The sequence below is a fragment of the Panthera onca genome, chromosome A1, assembly GCF_046562875.1.
Source record: "Panthera onca isolate mPanOnc1 chromosome A1, mPanOnc1 haplotype 2, whole genome shotgun sequence".
In the NCBI taxonomy this organism is placed as follows: Eukaryota; Metazoa; Chordata; class Mammalia; order Carnivora; family Felidae; genus Panthera; species Panthera onca.
The window spans coordinates 238,228,838-238,246,172 of record NC_138339.1 but is presented as its reverse complement, the minus strand read 5'-3'; the positions used below and the strand labels follow the sequence as shown (position 1 = coordinate 238,246,172).

General features: G+C 40.8%; 1 protein-coding gene across 1 annotated transcript in view; it reads right to left on the bottom strand.

Annotated features, from left to right (window-relative positions):
* MICU2 (mitochondrial calcium uptake 2) overlaps positions 1-17,335 on the bottom strand; it is a 141,409-nt gene that overhangs the window by 102,237 nt on the left and 21,837 nt on the right. The window contains exon 2 of the mRNA XM_060637551.2: positions 4,956-5,100. Coding sequence (XP_060493534.1) covers positions 4,956-5,100 — 145 coding nt within the window. The remainder of the gene's footprint in view (positions 1-4,955; positions 5,101-17,335) is intronic.

The window sequence follows — 17,335 nt, the reverse complement described above, 5'->3', positions numbered from 1 at the left end:
GAGGGTCCCAACTTCCTTCTGAAGATACCAGCTGAAGGCTCCAAATTTCCCACTTCCTTATTATGCAGAAATACTTAGCCCATCTTTGTTTAATTCTGCAATGTTGGCCATACCCAAAGGATATTACTTTTTATAACTGGATAGATTCCTTAAGGTATTTCTTCCAGATAAAAGAACAACTTTTCCTAAAAGGAATTCTGAAATCTTAATGTTACTTACTCAGAATATAGCCAACTTTAAAAATAATCTTTTCTTTTATGGGTTTTGTACAAAATGAGAATCATATGATACTACTTTGCCCCACTTGGTTAACCTGGCTAGAGGTTTATCAATTTTATGATCTTTCCAAAAGTCCAGCTTTTGGTTTCATTGATTTTCTCTATTAATTTCCTGTTTCAAATTTCAACGGTATCTGCTCCAATATTTTATCTTCTGCTTATTTTGGATTTAACTTGCTCTTCTTTTTTGAATTTGCTAAATTGGAACTTAGATTCTGGATTTTAGGTATTTCTTCTTTTCTAACCTGCATTCAGTGCTAACAATTTCCCCCTAGGCATGGCCTTTGCTGTATCCCATAAATTTTCATCGGTTGTATCTCCATTTTCATTTAGTTCAAAATATTTAAAACTTTTTTTTTGGACTCATGTTTTATTTTCTGCCTGCTGCTGCCAATCACCGACAGGGGGCTGCTGAAGTCTCCAGCCTAAGGGGAGATTCACCTACTTCTCCTCGCAGTTCTATCAGTTTTTGCCTCATGTATTTTGACGCTCTGTAGTTGGCCACATACACAGTAGGGATTGTTATGTGTTCCTGAAGAACTGCCCCCTTTTGTCATGATATAATGCCCCTCTTTATTCCTGAAAACTTCCCTTGCTCTGAAATATGGTTTGTTTGTACTTAATATAGCTATTCTAGCTTTCTTTTTTGCAGGGTTAACATGGTACATCTTTCTCCATCCCTTTATTTTACATCTATGTCTTTATATTTAAAGTGAGTTTCTTTTCCATAACACATATAAATGAGATACCTGTCTCTGATTGGTGTCTTTAGACCTTTCATAGCTAAAGTGATTATTGATATAGTTGGATTACTATCTACGATATTTGTAACTGTTTTCTGTTCATCATTGTTTTTTGCTTCCTTTTTTGTCTTTTTTCTATAATTGGATTCTCTCCTCTCATAGCATGTCAATTATATTTCTTCAAATATATTTTAGTGGTTTCCCCAAGGTGTGCAACATACATTTATAACTAACCTAAGTCTACCCTCAAGTAACACCACACTGCTTCACGGGTAGTGCAGGTGCCTTATAGCAGAGCATCCCCAGTTCCTCAACCCCATTCCTCAGAACGCTGCTGGCATGCATTTCACTCTTCCATAAGCTATAATCATTGCTGCTATTGTTATTTCGAGAAAACTGTCAGATCCGTTAAGAAAAATGATTTTCTTGTGTCTTCATTTATTCCATTTCTAACTCTGTTACTTTCTTCATGTAGACCTGAATTTTTGATCTCTGTCATTTTTCCTTCTTTCAGAAGAACTTAACATTTCTTTAGGGCAGATCTGTCTACTGATGACAAATTCCCTCAGTTTTTGTTTGAGAAATTCTTTATTTCTCCTTCGCTGTTGAAGGATAATTTCATTGGATACAGAATTCTAGGTTGGTGGATTTTTCTTTCAAAATTTTCAGTATTTTACTTCATTCTCTTCCTGCTTGTATAGCTTCTGAAGAGAAGTATGATATAGTTCTTATCCTTGTTTCCCTTTAGGTGAGGTTTTTTCCCCCCCTCTGACTTCTATTTCCTCTGTCTTTGATTTTCGTCTCTCTTCGTCTTTAATTTTCTCTTTGAGATTTTCTGCAGTGTGAATGATATGCCTAGGTATAGGGTTTTTAAAAATATTTATCCTGCTGGGAATTCTGTGAGCTCCCCAAATTTGTGGTTTGGTGTTTACAAATAGTTTTGGAAATTTATCAGTTGTTAATAACTCCGAAAATTTCTTCTTTCTTCTTCTGGTATAGCCATTATGTGCATGTTACACTTTTTTGAATTGCCCCACATTTTTTGGACACTCTGTTTTTTCCAGTCTTTCTTCTTTTCCAGTTTGTTAAGTCTCAATTAACATGTCTTCAAGCTTACTGATTATTCCCTCGGCCCAGGGCATTATTCTTATGAGACCATTAAAAGCACTCTTCATTTCTATCATAAGTGTTTTTTACTTCTACGTTTCCTTTTGATTCTAAGAGTTTCTCCATCTCTGCTTACATTACCTCTCTGTTATATGTTGTGTACTTTTTCTACTGGAGTCCTTAGTTATATTAATCATGGTTATTTTACATTCTGGTCTGCTAGTTCCAAAACCTTTGCCATCTTTCGATTTGGTTCTGGTGTTTGCTTGGTCTCTTCAGACTGCCTTTTGCCTGTTGGCATGCCAACTGACCTTTCTGAGAGCCAGCTACAGTCTGGCAGGTGAACGTTACTTAAGGAAACAGGTCTTAAGTGTGAGGTTCTGTTTATCTGGACGACATCAGGATGGGTTTACTGTCTGCTCTGGCTGCAGGTGTCACAGGTTAACATTTCCTCTGCTGTCCTTGTTTCGTCTCCTCTGCTGCTTTCACTTCCTTAGAGACTCCTTCGTACATACGGCCCGAGAGGCACAGCTCTGTCAGTCGTAACCCTCTGTCAGACAGGAGCCCTACTGACGTGTGGGGAGGTGGGGGGGAGAAGCTCTTCCAAAGCCTGTGGTTAGGTCTCAGTTGGCTAGTGAGCCTGTGTCCGTGGGCTGTGATCCTCACAAGTGCTTTCAGGTTTTTGTTTTCCTTCTTAAGCGAGACAGAAAGGCTAGAGGGGGCCAGAGGTGGGCACTACATTCCTCAAGGTTGGTTAGGCTGTGGTAAAACACCAGTGGGTCGGAATCTGGTAAAACGGTGTCCTGTCCGTGCAGGCCTTTGCTAAGGAGAACTGAATGCTCTGGGAGTATTTCGGATGATTACTTTTCCCTTCCCCTTGAGGGAAGGAGGGAAGATTTTTCTCAGATCTCCACTGTGACACATGGTGAGGCTCCTCTAAAACTCACAAAAGTACCTGGGACCCTCGTGGCTGGGTCTTCACAAGTTCTTCTCTCTCAAGCTAGCCCATGCTCAGACTCTAGCAATTAGCCAAACCACTCTCTAAATATGCCTACCAGATGCTGGCTGCAGTGGTGGTTTCTGGGCAGTTTCTGCCCTGGGTAAGCTCTGCTTCTCTGTATCTGCCCGTCCCCAGTTTTCAGGTCCCTGCGCCCTGTGGTCTTAATTCTCTGATGGATCTAAAAAGAGTTGCTGATTTTCAATGTTTCAGCTTTTTTCTTGCTCTGAGGATAGGAATCACCGTGTTCAAACTCTACACGTTGGGAGGGGCTAAACTACATTAAAAAAAAAAAAAAAATTCTTTTGTATCTCTCCAGTCATTTACTTAGACTAATTAGTTTTCTAGCGGGAATTTACTGCAACAAAGTGAGTACATGTTTTAAGGGTTTTGATACATACTGCCAAACTCCCCTCCAAAGAAGAGGTAACCAAAATAACCTACATTTATTTTTCTGCTCACAAACCTTCACTGGTCCCTCACTGGTCACAAACGATGTCCACCCAACTCTACCAAACACACGAGTCTCTGACGGTTGCATAGGGTTACTGTACCATATGGCCCTTATCTGTTTTCCGGTTTGACCTGTCACTACACCGAACCCAGTTCTTCGGTTTTAGTGTCTACAGCATGCCACGATGATTCATTCTGTTTTTGGTCAAGTCACGTCTCAATCTCGACAGTGCTCTCCCAAGTCTTCGTGGTCTTTTCAACTCAACCCGCACTCTGTTACTGCTCCCTGCAGCCTCGCCCACACAGCCACCTACTGCACGGTACTTCTAGCACACTCTGACAGGGGCCAGCGAGGCAAGGAGCTTTCAGAGAACACGTCTATAATAGAGGGCACAGAGGACAGGCCCCAGTTTACTCTCTGCAAAGTAAAAGGGACTAGTTTAGGTAATAAAACTAAGAATTTCTAACATCATTTGGAGTAACTAAAAGTTGACGGTTTAGGGCAGAAAAGTACAGTGGATTTTTGCTTCTTATTGTATTTGTGGGTTCCCCCCCGTTGCTCTAATCTAGTTTCATTTTTTTTGCCCAATTTAAAACACCAATAGCACCAAAAACTAATATCCTGAATAAATTTATTCTATTAAGAACCTAGTTAGTGACATTTAAAAACGTACCTATTTTTCCTCTGGCTCTTTAGAAAAACCCATATACAAAACAACTATTTCTTTTTTTTTATTTTTTTATTTTTTTTAACATTTATTTATTTTTGAGACAGAGAGAGACAGAGCAAGAACGGGGGAGGGCCAGAGAGAGGGGGACACAGAATCTGAAGCAGGCTCCAGGCTCCCAGATGTCAGCACAGAGCCCGACGCGGGGCTCGAACTCACGGACCGTGAGATCATGACCTGAGCCGAAGTCGGCCGCCTAACCGACTGAGCTACCCAGGCGCCCCTCTTAGATAAATACATAAAAAGTTGAACTAAATTTGTGTCACAAAGAAGATAAAGTCTAAACAATAAGCAAATGCGTGGCACAGAGAATTATAATTAAAATGAAGGGGCGCCGGGGCGGCTCAGTCGGTTAAGCATCCGACTTCAGCTCAGATCATGGTCTCACAGTTCGTAGGCTCGAGCCCCACATCGGGCTCTGTGCTGACAGCTCAGAGCCTGGAGCCTGCTTTGGATTCTGTGTCTCCCTCTCTTTCTGCCCCTCCCCTGCTTGTGCTCTGTGTCTCTCTCTCTCTCAAAAACACATAAACATTAGAAAAAATTTTAAGAAAATGAAGAAAAGCTGTTACCAATTCTGAAAAATAGAATTTTTTCAGCCTTAATGTTTGATTTTTTTTGAAAAACTTAAAAAATCCAAAAAACAACTCACGTTCCATTTGCTCAAACATTACTGAAAAGAGGAAGTCTCGTGGTGTCATGTAATATTCGCCCTCATGTTCCAGGGAAGAAAACTGCATGAAGCGCTGTTTCCGAAGGGACAGTTTTTCTCCCATCTCTCCGGAGTCGACCATTTTCTAAAAGAAAAAGAAATTGCAATTTAAGACTTTTTTAAGGATGAGTCCTCAACTTAGCTACTTTTAAGACGATCTTGAAAGAGTAGCTTCAGTGTCTAGGTCTACCAATCTCCGAATGTTTACATCGTTCGTTTAACAACTATTTACTTGAGTGTCTACTTGCCCCTCTTTCAGGCTCGAGGAGACAATGGTGAATGACAAGACATGGGAAGATGACAACTAATGGATACACACAGAAAATCATGTAGGATAATGAGAAGCGCCAGGAAGCAAGAGCAAGCCGGATAAAAGTCATAAGGGGTAGTATTTTAGAGAGGACGGTGAGGGGAGGCCTTTCTAAAGAGCTGACACAGAGACTAAATGAGTGCAGTCATTGAGCCATGGGGCTCTCTGGAGGAAGAGAATTCTAAGCAGGGGGTAGAGTAAGACCCAAAACCATGAGATTCCCGTGTGTGTGTGTGTGTGTGTGTGTGTGTGTGTGTGTGTGTGTGTGTGTGTGTGTTTCTAGGTAAGCTAGAAACTGTTCAAGGAACAGCGTGGCAGTCAATAAAATCAGAGAGATGGGTAGGCAAGAGTTCAAGTACAGTTGTGCTTTTTCACGAAGAGAAAACATATCATGTCTGATAAACAGCCCTGCTTTCAGAAATCTACTTACGTCACAGGTGGAAAGTGCTAAAAGGATAAGAAATGGGAACTGGTAAAATACTATTAGTACAAGAGCCTGTATATCTCAGGCAACGGCACCTAGATCTCGACTCAAACGTGGATAGAGACAATATCGAAATCTTTGTTGCTAACCCTTCGTTGAGCACTTGTTATGTGCTAGGGACTATACTAATAAAGCCTTCCACATGATTACTCAGTCCTCACCACAACTGAACAACAGATACTGCAGGAGGCATGGAGACTAAAGTCAATGGCACAGCCAGTATAAAAAACCAGAAGTGTCCAACTCACAGCGTTTGGACCCTTACCTACCACACTCACCTCCCATCCAAGGCCGGGCATCGTATCCTAGACATATGGAGGAAGACAACACAGGGGTTAACGCAGACACCAATGTCAAGATAGCGGTAGATGCAGAAATCCGAAAGCATCCTCTCACCTTGGATTGTTTTCCTTACAACACTGCTCTGATCTGAACCACAACATCCTCCCTGGACACATCACTTTCCTTTCACAGTTCCTACCACTGAACCTATTATTTGCCCTGACACACAGTGATGCTCACTGACTAGAATCGAGAGGGGGGGAAAATGTGAATTCCAGTTGCTTCAACCTCTCCAAATTCAGAGCCAACAAAATTCTAAGTCAACAGCTCCTTTTGGGCTGATCTCAGTCCTCTGCCTAGTGTTAATGCTCTCTCCTCGGTTTGACTGTTGCTTTCTTCGACCAGCTAGTTTCATACCTCTGTGATGGTCTATGTAGTGCATACCAGAATACTAAACATACATACTCAGTAATACTGCAATGATCTGAACCCCTATCTTCCCCAGAACTTGTCTATTTGTGTCTTTCCTTTTATTTCTCCTTAAATTACTACCACAAAAATAACCCAAGAGTCATGTTTTAATTATATTACTCCATATTCTTATCCTAATCATCAGAAAAGTGAATTTTGGGGCATCTGGATGGCTCAGCTGGTTAAGCGTTCAACTCCTGAATTCAGCTCAGATCATGATCCCAAGGTCATGGGATCGCGCCCCATGTTGGGGTCCACGATGAGCATGGAGCCTGCTTAGGATTCTCATTCTCTCTCTCTCTCTCTCTCTCTCTCTCCCTCTCTCTCTCTGCCTCTCCCCTACCCCACTCATGCTGTCTCTCTCTAAAAAGAAAAAAGGAAGGAAACTGGATTTTACTAACACTCCAAACATTTTATATATGAGGCAGATATAGTAACAGATAACATTATTATTTTATTTAAGAAACTGATACCGAGTATGTGTAGGAAAACAGTGGTAAACAAGACAAACGTTAATTCCTACCAGCATGTACTAAGTGCTTTGGCAGTGAAAAAAAAAGGATACAAATGAGATAGGGGAGAGCGGGTAAGGGTCTTCTCAGTAAATGTCACAGCACTGCCAAAGTCCTAGATATGAGAGAGAATACAGTACAGTAGAAGAATGGAAAGAAGGGCATATATACTATTAGTTTAGAGAATAGTTCTATTTACTATACTAATATTATTGTATAGTTTATTAAGAAATTAACAAAAGTGAGTGATCCATACAAAAATATAGTGTAGTTCCAAATTCTTTTTAAAATTTTTATGTTTATTCATTTTTGAAAGACACGACAGAGACAGAGCACAAGCAGGGGTGGGGCAGAGAGACAGGGGGACACAGAATCCGAAGCAGGCTCCAGGCTCTGAGCCACCAGCACAGAGCCCGACGCGGGGCTCAAACTCACGGACCGCGAGATCATGACCTCAGCCAAAGTCGGAAGCTCAACCGACTGAGCCACCCAGGTGCCCCTGTATTTCCAAATTCTTAAACAAACGTCTTTTTTTAATGCTTCCTAATATCTAAATTGCTCCTGACTAATTAAAAGAACAGCTTTTTGCCCAACTTAATCCTTTTTGTGTAATCAAACTCTTAAATTTCAACCAACTAAAAGGAGTCAATTACTCATTTATGCTCCTCCTCAAATGGTTTCATAACAGGATGGACTGTTACCTCCGCGTCTCTTGGTTTTCATGATGTCCTCCCCCTTGTAGCAATCCTATTCTTCCCTGGTGTGTCAAAAATGACCAAGAAGTAAAAACAAACCTTCCACTATTTTACAGCAAGACATGAAAACTACTTGCAAAGAAATCCTATTTTTTTCTTCTAGGAGATTTAGACCCTAAAAATCCCCTATCTCATGGTTACCATTCCATATTTTCCATATGCCTGTATGTCTGTAACTTGCATAAGCATAACATTTCCGAAGAGTCTTGAGAAGAATCAATTATTCTGGGAAGCGCCATTTTAACGAATGGCCGACTGGGTTGTCATCCCTTCCAGTTTTGATTAAATATCCTCTCCAGTGAACAAGAAAAAGTAGAGGAGGTGAAACTAAAACTCCCTTTCACGGGCGGATCTCTGAGCTTAAAGTTGTCATATGAATCACAGGCCATGAATTTAGAAGGTCACTTAGAAGCACATGACCTCCAAATCTGTCCTACCACCATGACTTTATCAGCAGATGCTATGAAATACAACTAACAACCCCTACCAACACCCTCACAATTCACTCTGGTATTGTGGCCTTTAATTCCTGCTACTTTGTGGTATAAACAAACCTATTCTTTCAACTACCTACAAATCTTTCAACTCCCACGGCATGATGTCTCTTTTTGTCCCTCATCCTTTCTACTACCTCTCCCACTCTGCTTACTGAGTACACAGCCCTCACTTGGAGGTCGCCACCATCGTCGATTCTAATCCTACCACTTCTCCTATGGAACACAAAGTGGAAGCTCCAAGTCAGCCTCTTCCTATTAGTCTTCCCCGCATCCTAATCCACCCTTCAAGTAAAAACGTACTGGAGCATCTACTAACTTGAGGTCTCTCTAGGAAGAGACAGGACACGTGTGAGTCAAGGCGGCAACAGGATAGCAGTAAAGCCTAACAATAATAGCTGGCGTTGACATGGAGTATACGCAGGGCAGCGTGCCAACATCTTTACCACCTTTGCGATAACCCCAACAGCACACATCTTTACCGTCTCCATTTTACAGAGGAAGAAACCATGGCTTGTCAAGGGTCAACGGCTTGCTCAGATTAACACAGCAAGTAAGTCCACAGCATAGGCAGTGTGACAATAACCCCAGTCTCAACCACTACCCTACACTCGCTCCTCTAAGACTTACAGAAGTTAGCAAAACAGAGAAAGCAGTGTGGGTAACGATGGCTGAGGAAGCTCGTGAAAACAGTGGGATTTAAGCGAGGCTCTAGAGAATAAAAATGACTATGACAAGAATTAGCCATATTTAGGCCTGGGCTAACTGTTGTCCATTTCCTAAATGTTAACTATGGCTTCTCTCCTTCAATCAACGTAGGATTTCTAATGTTTCTTTGCTGCCATGAACTTTACCTGGGGGGGGGGGGGGGGGGAAGTACTGTTTTAAAATCACTAGAACCTTTATAATTCCAGGTTGATGAACCAACAAATTAGTTTTATTTAGGTCACCTTTACCATACAGTAGCTGAATTTTAAGTTCAGTTAGTTAGTTAATAATCTCTACACCCAACATGGGGCTCAAACTCATGGCCCCAAGATCAAGAGTTGCACACTCCTCTGACTGAACCAGCCAGGCACCCAGTATTGAATTTTAAAAACCACTAGTATAATTGATGTGCTTATATATATATACATATGCTTACTTCACAGAATTTAGATGATAAATCTAGATCACTGAAGTATGAACATATGACACATAATGTTACGTTTAATTTGCCATTTTTAATCTTTTATTTACCTGCCAGGTTTATTCCTGCCTTACTTCATTTGTGTAACCAATTCTGATCAAATTTCAGACTTACTGGATGGATTTAATTGTCAAGAATGAACAATTTTTCCTTCCTCCCCAACTCTCTTTCATCTGCGTTCTTTTCCTACACACATGCTTGCATGCTCTTTTCCCACCTTCCCTTCTTTCCTTCTCTTACATGTTTCAGGTGGATTTCTTTATTTATTTTTAAAGGTTTTAAAAAAATGTTTATTTATTTATTTGGAGAGAGAGGGAGAGAGTGAGAGCGAGAGCGAGAGAGAGAGAGAGAGAGAGAGCAGGGCAGGGGCAGGGAGAGAGGGAGACAGAATCCCAAGCAGGCTTTGCACTGGTAGCACAGAGCCTGATGCAGGGCTTGATCTCTTGAAATCATGCATGACTGCGCTGAAAATCAAAAAGTCAGATGCTTAACTGACTGAGCCACCGAGGGGCCTCTTAAAGATTTTATTTTTAAGCAATGTCTGCACCCAGTGTGGGGCTTGAACTTACAACCCCAAAATCAAGAGTCTCAGGCTCTACTAACTGAGGCAGCCAAGCATCCCCAAAACAGGAGTTTTCAGGTGGCTTTGTAAAAATTGTTGGCTGCTGCTTTCATATTCCTTGAACGATTACTGTTGTTGTTATTATTGTTATTGATATTGTTTTGGGTACTCATTTGCTTAACCTCCATTCATTTCCTTTAGTCTCTTTCTCACTTTGGGATATATGTGGCCTATCTACGGTAGGTTGGGCTTGGTAAACTTAACTAAGGCAAAGACATTGGCTTATAGACTTTGTAAGTGTCATCAGAATATCAGTTTAGATGGAAAGGATGAGAAGGAACAATAAAGGTCAAAATATTAAAGTTATATCTGAGAGTAACAATATATGAGCAAATCGTAGCTTAGTATTCTTACATATCAGGCAATGAAAAGCTCATTAATTCATTCTCAAACGTTGAAGAACCTGTTATGTGTCACTGTTCTGTAGATATATAGATGGATACTATGAGGTCTTCCTTTAAGGAGTTTACAGAGGGGAGTGCTGGATAGCAAATAAATAATTAATAAGAGCACTGTCTCTCAGGCCAAACTGCCTGGGATTCAAATTCCTGTTCGGTCACTTACTAGACATGTGAAATTTGGACCAGTGACCTCTCTGTGCCTCATCTGATTCATATGAAAAATGTGGAAACGGGAATCAGACTACTTGGGTTTAAATGCCAGCTCTATCAGTTGGTCAAGTTGTATTATCCTTCTTCACTTAACTAATGCATAAAATGGACAAAACAGAAGTCACTACTTCAAAAGGTCTTTTATTCGTTTTTTAGTCATTGAACAAAGTTAAGTGTAATTAACATGCAACGTTACATCACTTTGCTTCAACAGTTCTATAGGTTACTCCATGCTCAGCACAATAAATGTAGTCATTACCCGTCACCATACAAAATTGTTGACTATACTCCTTATGCTGTATCTTTTCATCTCCCTGTATCATTCAAAGGCTCTTTTAAAGAATGAGTGTTCAGTGAAATAATACACACAAAGCCCTTATCATAATGCCCGGCACACACTAAGTGCTCTAGAAGGTTAGCTATTACTACTATGATACAATTTTAACAAATGCTCTAATAGAATTATAGAAAAAATTCTATGAGAAGGCAGAGAGAGGACCAATGAACTGTCTTGTTACTTGGAAGACTTCAGAAAGGCATCGCAGAGCAGAAGATGGCTGAACCACATCACACAAGAGGGGGTACAAGGAGCTGCAGTACAGCAAACTATACTAAAGTCAGTTCTGAGCTTGGGCGGGGGGCACATCCGTGGTGTAGAGGGTTGCTGGGGTATATGAAAACATAAATGGACCAAAGAGGAGAATGGCACACACACTACACTGGAAAGGTCATCTTGGCTACTGACATTTTCTTCTGTTAATTTATACAACAGCCACCATATATGTGGGACACTGGAACCTACCTAGCCGATTCTACAGGAAACTCATACCGCGATTCAACACTTACCCTTAACGTACAAATAGATGTAATAAGCTTGGGTTATTAAGTTTCAGCATCCCAGCACATTAAAAACATTAAGTTACAAATGCTAGATGCACATACACTGATGGCAGAAGTGAGATCTAAATAGCCTGACAGTGAGATAGGAAAGAAGACAAACGTACAACAGACCTGGCTGCAAGAGTCGGAACCAATCACCGTTACGACAACCAGTCAGTAGCCTCGAGAAGAGTCTGAACCAATCACCGTTACGACAACCAATCAGTAGCCGCTGGGGCTATTTATGGGGATGATCTTCAGGCATTGAGAAACTGCCAATTTATGTAGGGAATATTCTGTTAAAAGTGTATGAAAATATGTAACACGGTTTAAATGTTAACGCACATCTTGCATAAAAAGGATGTTTCACTGCTTGCAAGGGTAATTTTAGTCTTCTGGAAGATTCCCTCACATGCACACCCCGGATGATGCTATATAAATTCAGCATTACTGTCTGATCTACAGTATATCCAAAGTACTTTGTAGAATGTGTGTTAGATAAAAATACCAGGCCTATGTTTACATAAACTGAAAATGAGTAGAATCTTCAGTGAAAATAGAATGTCTTTCAGAAAAACTAAGCAGACATGGTTTGGGCTTGCCATAAATACTATTATATGTCAAATAAAATTAGACCACAGGATGTGAATCTTTTCATCTTTCCAAAACTGTTAACATACACCTTTAAAAGAACTTACCACCAGTGTATTCCTAGTCATAACGCAGTATCACTTACAGGAAAAGCATCTACGAAAAACGTATCAGTATGCTGAAACACAGGTGTGGGGGATTTCGGGATGTGAAGAGAAATGCGACTGCTTTTTCCTGGGGCTAAATCAATTCCTTTCAAAGACAAAAAGTAGCATAAGGCAAACCATAATTACAAGCAATTTATTTAGGATATACATTTCAGCATAAATGTAGATATTCATGTCTGAAATCTCTAAGTACAGAGGACTGTTCCAAGGCTCTGGAGAGAATATCAGCACCAGAGGAAGTTGGACTCTCCAGGTATTAAAGGATCTACTGCATAAACAAGTTTTCTTTTTCCTTTGGATTTTTGGTTTTTAATCTCAATCAACATAATAATTCACTTGAAAATAAAATCTGGAAAGGTCCTTTCTACTATACTAGGTTCCTCCAAAAAAAAAAAAAAAAAAAAAAAGAAGGTATGAGGTACCTTCTTAAGAGAGTTAACTCTTAATAAAATCAAAGGGTCACTAAAAAACAAAACAAAACAGAAACAAAATTCTAAAAACTGATGTGAAAGTTCTTAAAACCTCCCTCCCACATCACGACAAAAAAATAAAAAGCAGTAAGTGCAGCCATGCCGAGGCTAGCTCCTAACCTCCTACTTTAAACTTGTCCTAGAAGGATCTTCTGGTAATTTGGATCCAACTGTAAGAAAACACTAGGACCGAAAAAGTAGTTTCTTCTTCCAGGGAGGACAGTGTCATTTGGGGGAGTGAGTGGGTGACGTCCTGAAATCCCTCACTGATGAGGGCCACCCTGGACAGCTGTGTGCACCGCACAAGTCCATGGGGCACCATTCGCTGGAATCACCATGCAATCGTCCAGCAAATGGGAGCAAAGTGCACTGAGGAAAGGGTGTGTGTTCCCAATCTGTACAAAGTTATCATACGGGACAGGAATATTGCTGTCACTGACATCTCCTGGTTTGCAGGGGCTGTGAAGGCCAGAGAAAAGTACAGGACGTCCCACGGGGAGCTCCTGTCACTCTCTGCATTCACTACGGGCCCAACAGTTGTCCTTTTCCCCCTCCTGTATTCTACCAAAGGGGGCCAACATCAGAAGTTATGACTTGGTGGGGCAGAGGGAGATACTTATTCATGACCATGGAGCCCTCAGGCAGCTAAATGATGGAACAGGTGATGTTGCTGTTAACATCCTGCTCTTAGCTAATATTCTAATGCAAAGATAAAGAGTGCTTAGATCAAGATGGAAAGAAGTCAAGGATAAACATTCACATGGTTTTTGGCACACACGGTGTTTGGCTGGAAGTCTGTTTAAAACCTAGTGTTGGGACCATGCAAGTTCTGTGGGAAAAAATGAAGAACAACAAGAAACAATGAACAATGAAAATCCCATTCTGAAAGAAAATAAGAAAAAACCATAGGAAACAAAAGTGGCAACCTTACAACATCAGAAAGCAAGATAAGATGCCAGACAGACAACAGAAACACTTGAGAAGGGAGTTGGTCTCACTAAATAAGAGAAAACGCCATTATAAAACTTAAAATACTTTGAGAAACAGAAAAGATTAGAATCAACCTTGCAGTAGTAATACATGGATTACATGATGGGGGAAAAATCACACAGAAGGCAGAAGAAAAGCACGAAGAAAAGCAATCAGGGAAAAGAACATCCACATGCATGACAGACACAAAAACTCAACCTCTGATTAACTGCCGTGCTCCGGAAAGAGAAAGGGCAAAATCAGACATCAATTTGCAAAATAATAGTGTAAAACAAAAAACAAAACAAAACAAACTTTACTGAAATGAAGCTTTGAATTTGCTCCTCTGCCACCGTCTTATGTATGTGTATGTACTTCGGGTCTGAATAATCCTGGAAGGCCTCAGAGGAAACTGATCAGTTTCAGTCTCTTTCAGAAAACCTAAGTAAGGCAGATGTTAGAAAATCGAAGTAAGGTTGAAACCATGACGCCTTTATTGTCGGTTATCTCAAAAGCTGTTTTCTAAAGGGCTAATACCCAAAAAAGGGCACAGTAAAGGATAAGTCATAACTTATTTCTAAGATGATTTGTTTTTAATTTTTTATGTATTTTATTTTTCTAGTAGACTTCATGCCCCGCGCGGAGCCCAATGCAGAGCTGGAATTCACCACCCTGAGATCAAGACCTGAGCGGAGATCAAGAGTCGGACGCTTAACCAACTAAGCCACCCAGATGCTCCTATTCTAAGGTTATTCTTAAAAGACACGTCTCAGTCTTACATGTTATGTAGGGAAATGAAAGCAGTCCAAAGGGGAGGGCACATTCAAACCACTCGACCCAGAGGGCTCGTCCTCATCTCATTCACCGCAGTTCAAGAGAACTTTTCTACTAGGAACGGACTAAACGGTATTAATCGTAACTTTTATCTGAATAATGAGATTTCATAAGATACTTCCACGGCTCTGCTCTGTTGGCCAAGGTATACTGTTACACATAAATAACCAGCGGACTGGCATGAGGGCAGCAGCTGCCGGAGAAAGTAGCCCCTCAGAACGAAGAGTGTAGAATGCAGTGATGGAGATCAAAGAAACGCCGGGGGCCTGTTGGTGGCTCTCTTGTCATCCGAAACCCACCAGAGACTGAATTTAGAGTCGTGGTAGGTGGAAAGTGATGGCAGTGGGGATGAATTCCCATTACCACAACTATTTGCTTCTCAAACCTGCATCTAAAGCTAAATACGTGGGGAAGGAGGGGCAGCAGAAATGCTGGGATTTGGGGCTATGCTGAGCACGTGAGAACCATCCACATGGTTCTGGTTATCTATAAAATGCTCCATGGATTTCAAGGATTACTTGTAATGCAGGAAAAAATGTGACAAAGGAATTAAGAGCAATGAGTGATGTGAAGTGGATAAAAGAGATCTTTGAAAGCTGATGACTTCTGTTAAAACATTTCCCTAGTTTATTGCCTTTAAAGCAACAGGTGCTTCACCATTCTGTCTCTAGTTTTTATCCATGAAGTGACAAATTCGAAAAAGTTAGCTCTCTGTTCTTTGTTGAACATTCTTTGCTTTCTGCATTCCCAGGAAGAAAGTGAGAAAAGAAAGAGCCTTCCTTACAATGCTTCCAATATATCCAATATACCCACAATGCATTAGACCAAACGTAGTAAAACCGTATTCATTTGGGACCTTTATTTTGGAATTTGTAACAATCTGGATACCATATTATTGCTTTGCTGTCTTTGAACTTTCTGTGGCCCATCTGAAAGACTATCTTTTCTTCTTAAAGAAAGCTTTTACAAGTGGAAAAATTTCAGTCATTAGAACTTTCCGATTTTGTTCTGAATTGGGGGAGAATTCATCGTATATGAAAAAAAAGTCCTGCCAGACTAAATTAGAAATATTAACTGCATAAGCTATACTTCACAATAAACTCTACAAAATGAGAGAATATTAGCCAAGGAGACAAAAGTCACTCTTAGAAGACCCTGAAGTTCCGGGAATGACTCTGGCTGGCTTCTGAACGTTGTCTGGTCTAGTGAGGGCCTAGCCTAGACTTCTTTCCAGACACTAGAAGAACGCTAGTGTGACTTTCCTTGGATAAGTGCAGTAATGAAATGGCACATGCTTCTATTAACTTAAAAAAAAAGCGTAGAGTTCCGTGTAGAGAGGAGTGGCCACTGGCAAGGGACGCTGATGAGTAAAAACATAAGCGCCTTCTCTTCGAGTAACTGCTTTCTCTCTCCTGATGAGATGAGTGAACAGAATACTCACTTTCTCTTCTTCCATAATTACCTTGCAGGAAGTACGTAACAACTACATAAACTTCTGTTTATGCTCTTAACAAAAAGTTTAAATTAGGCTTCATATGATTAAAAAAAAAAAAGACTAGAGTCTCGACTTAAAAAAAAAAAAAAGACTAGAGTCTCGACTTAAAACTACAATCCCAAGTTTCATCAATATCACTCATTGCAACCATAACTAAGTGACATTTTTCAAGGGCATGATTGAGTCACTTCAGTTTATTTCCCCCTGCTCCCACAGGAGAAGGTAAACTACTTTGTGAACTCTTGCTAAAACTATTCAACACCAACCTATTTAACAAATACCAGGCATCTCCTCTGACCTAGCATCGTATGGAGATAAAACGAAGAGGCGCTCACTTTCTAGTGGGGGAGGCGTAATGGAATGGAAGGCGGGAAGTGCTAGACAGAAGTAGGAAAGGAGCTACTAGGGGTTTGCAAGTGTGTGTGTCTCACTGATGATCAATTTCAAACTACGGTCATTACTTGTCCCATGTTATTTATCACCCATGACATTGTGACTTCTTACTTTTCAAAATGAGACATGCATCAGACTAATATTTTTCAAGATGATACAATTAAGTTTAAGTAGGAAGTTAGTAACAGGTCTGGTATCAGTAAATTTATTTGGATTGTGGTCTCTCTCCTTTGGGCAGCAGAGCAGTAACAAAGAACGTTTTGTGGTGGGAGCTGTGGTCTAATTTCTGCAACGAACTCACCCATGCAAAAAGTTCTCAAAACTGAGAATTTCAGGTAAGCCCGGAGAAAGTGCTGCTATCAGAGGGCTGAGTCACAAACAGAGGCCGCTGCTAAAGATAACAACATTTAGGACACCGTATCCTGCAATAAATGACCCAGTCTGGAGTAAAGAAGGGATGGGCCCTTCTCTCCTCCCTCCCTCCCCTTTGTGGGGAACAGCTGCAGTCTGTAGCTGTAAAGTATTTTATAGTTTGGGACTGCAGAGGGAAAGTAACTCATTCCGAGAGTACTTTGCACTGCTTTCTCCCCAGACTGCCACATTCTCTGTGATCTACTCAGACTTCCATCCCCAAGTCCCAGGAAAAGACTGGCCGTCCCCTTAGTTACAGGAACACTCACTGTGTGGATGGCCACGTAAAGCTTGTGGCTGAATACTGATAGCAGTTTGCCTGGCACCAAGTTCCTTTAGCCCCATACCCTAACCCTACACAAAATTTGGTCAAAGAGTGGA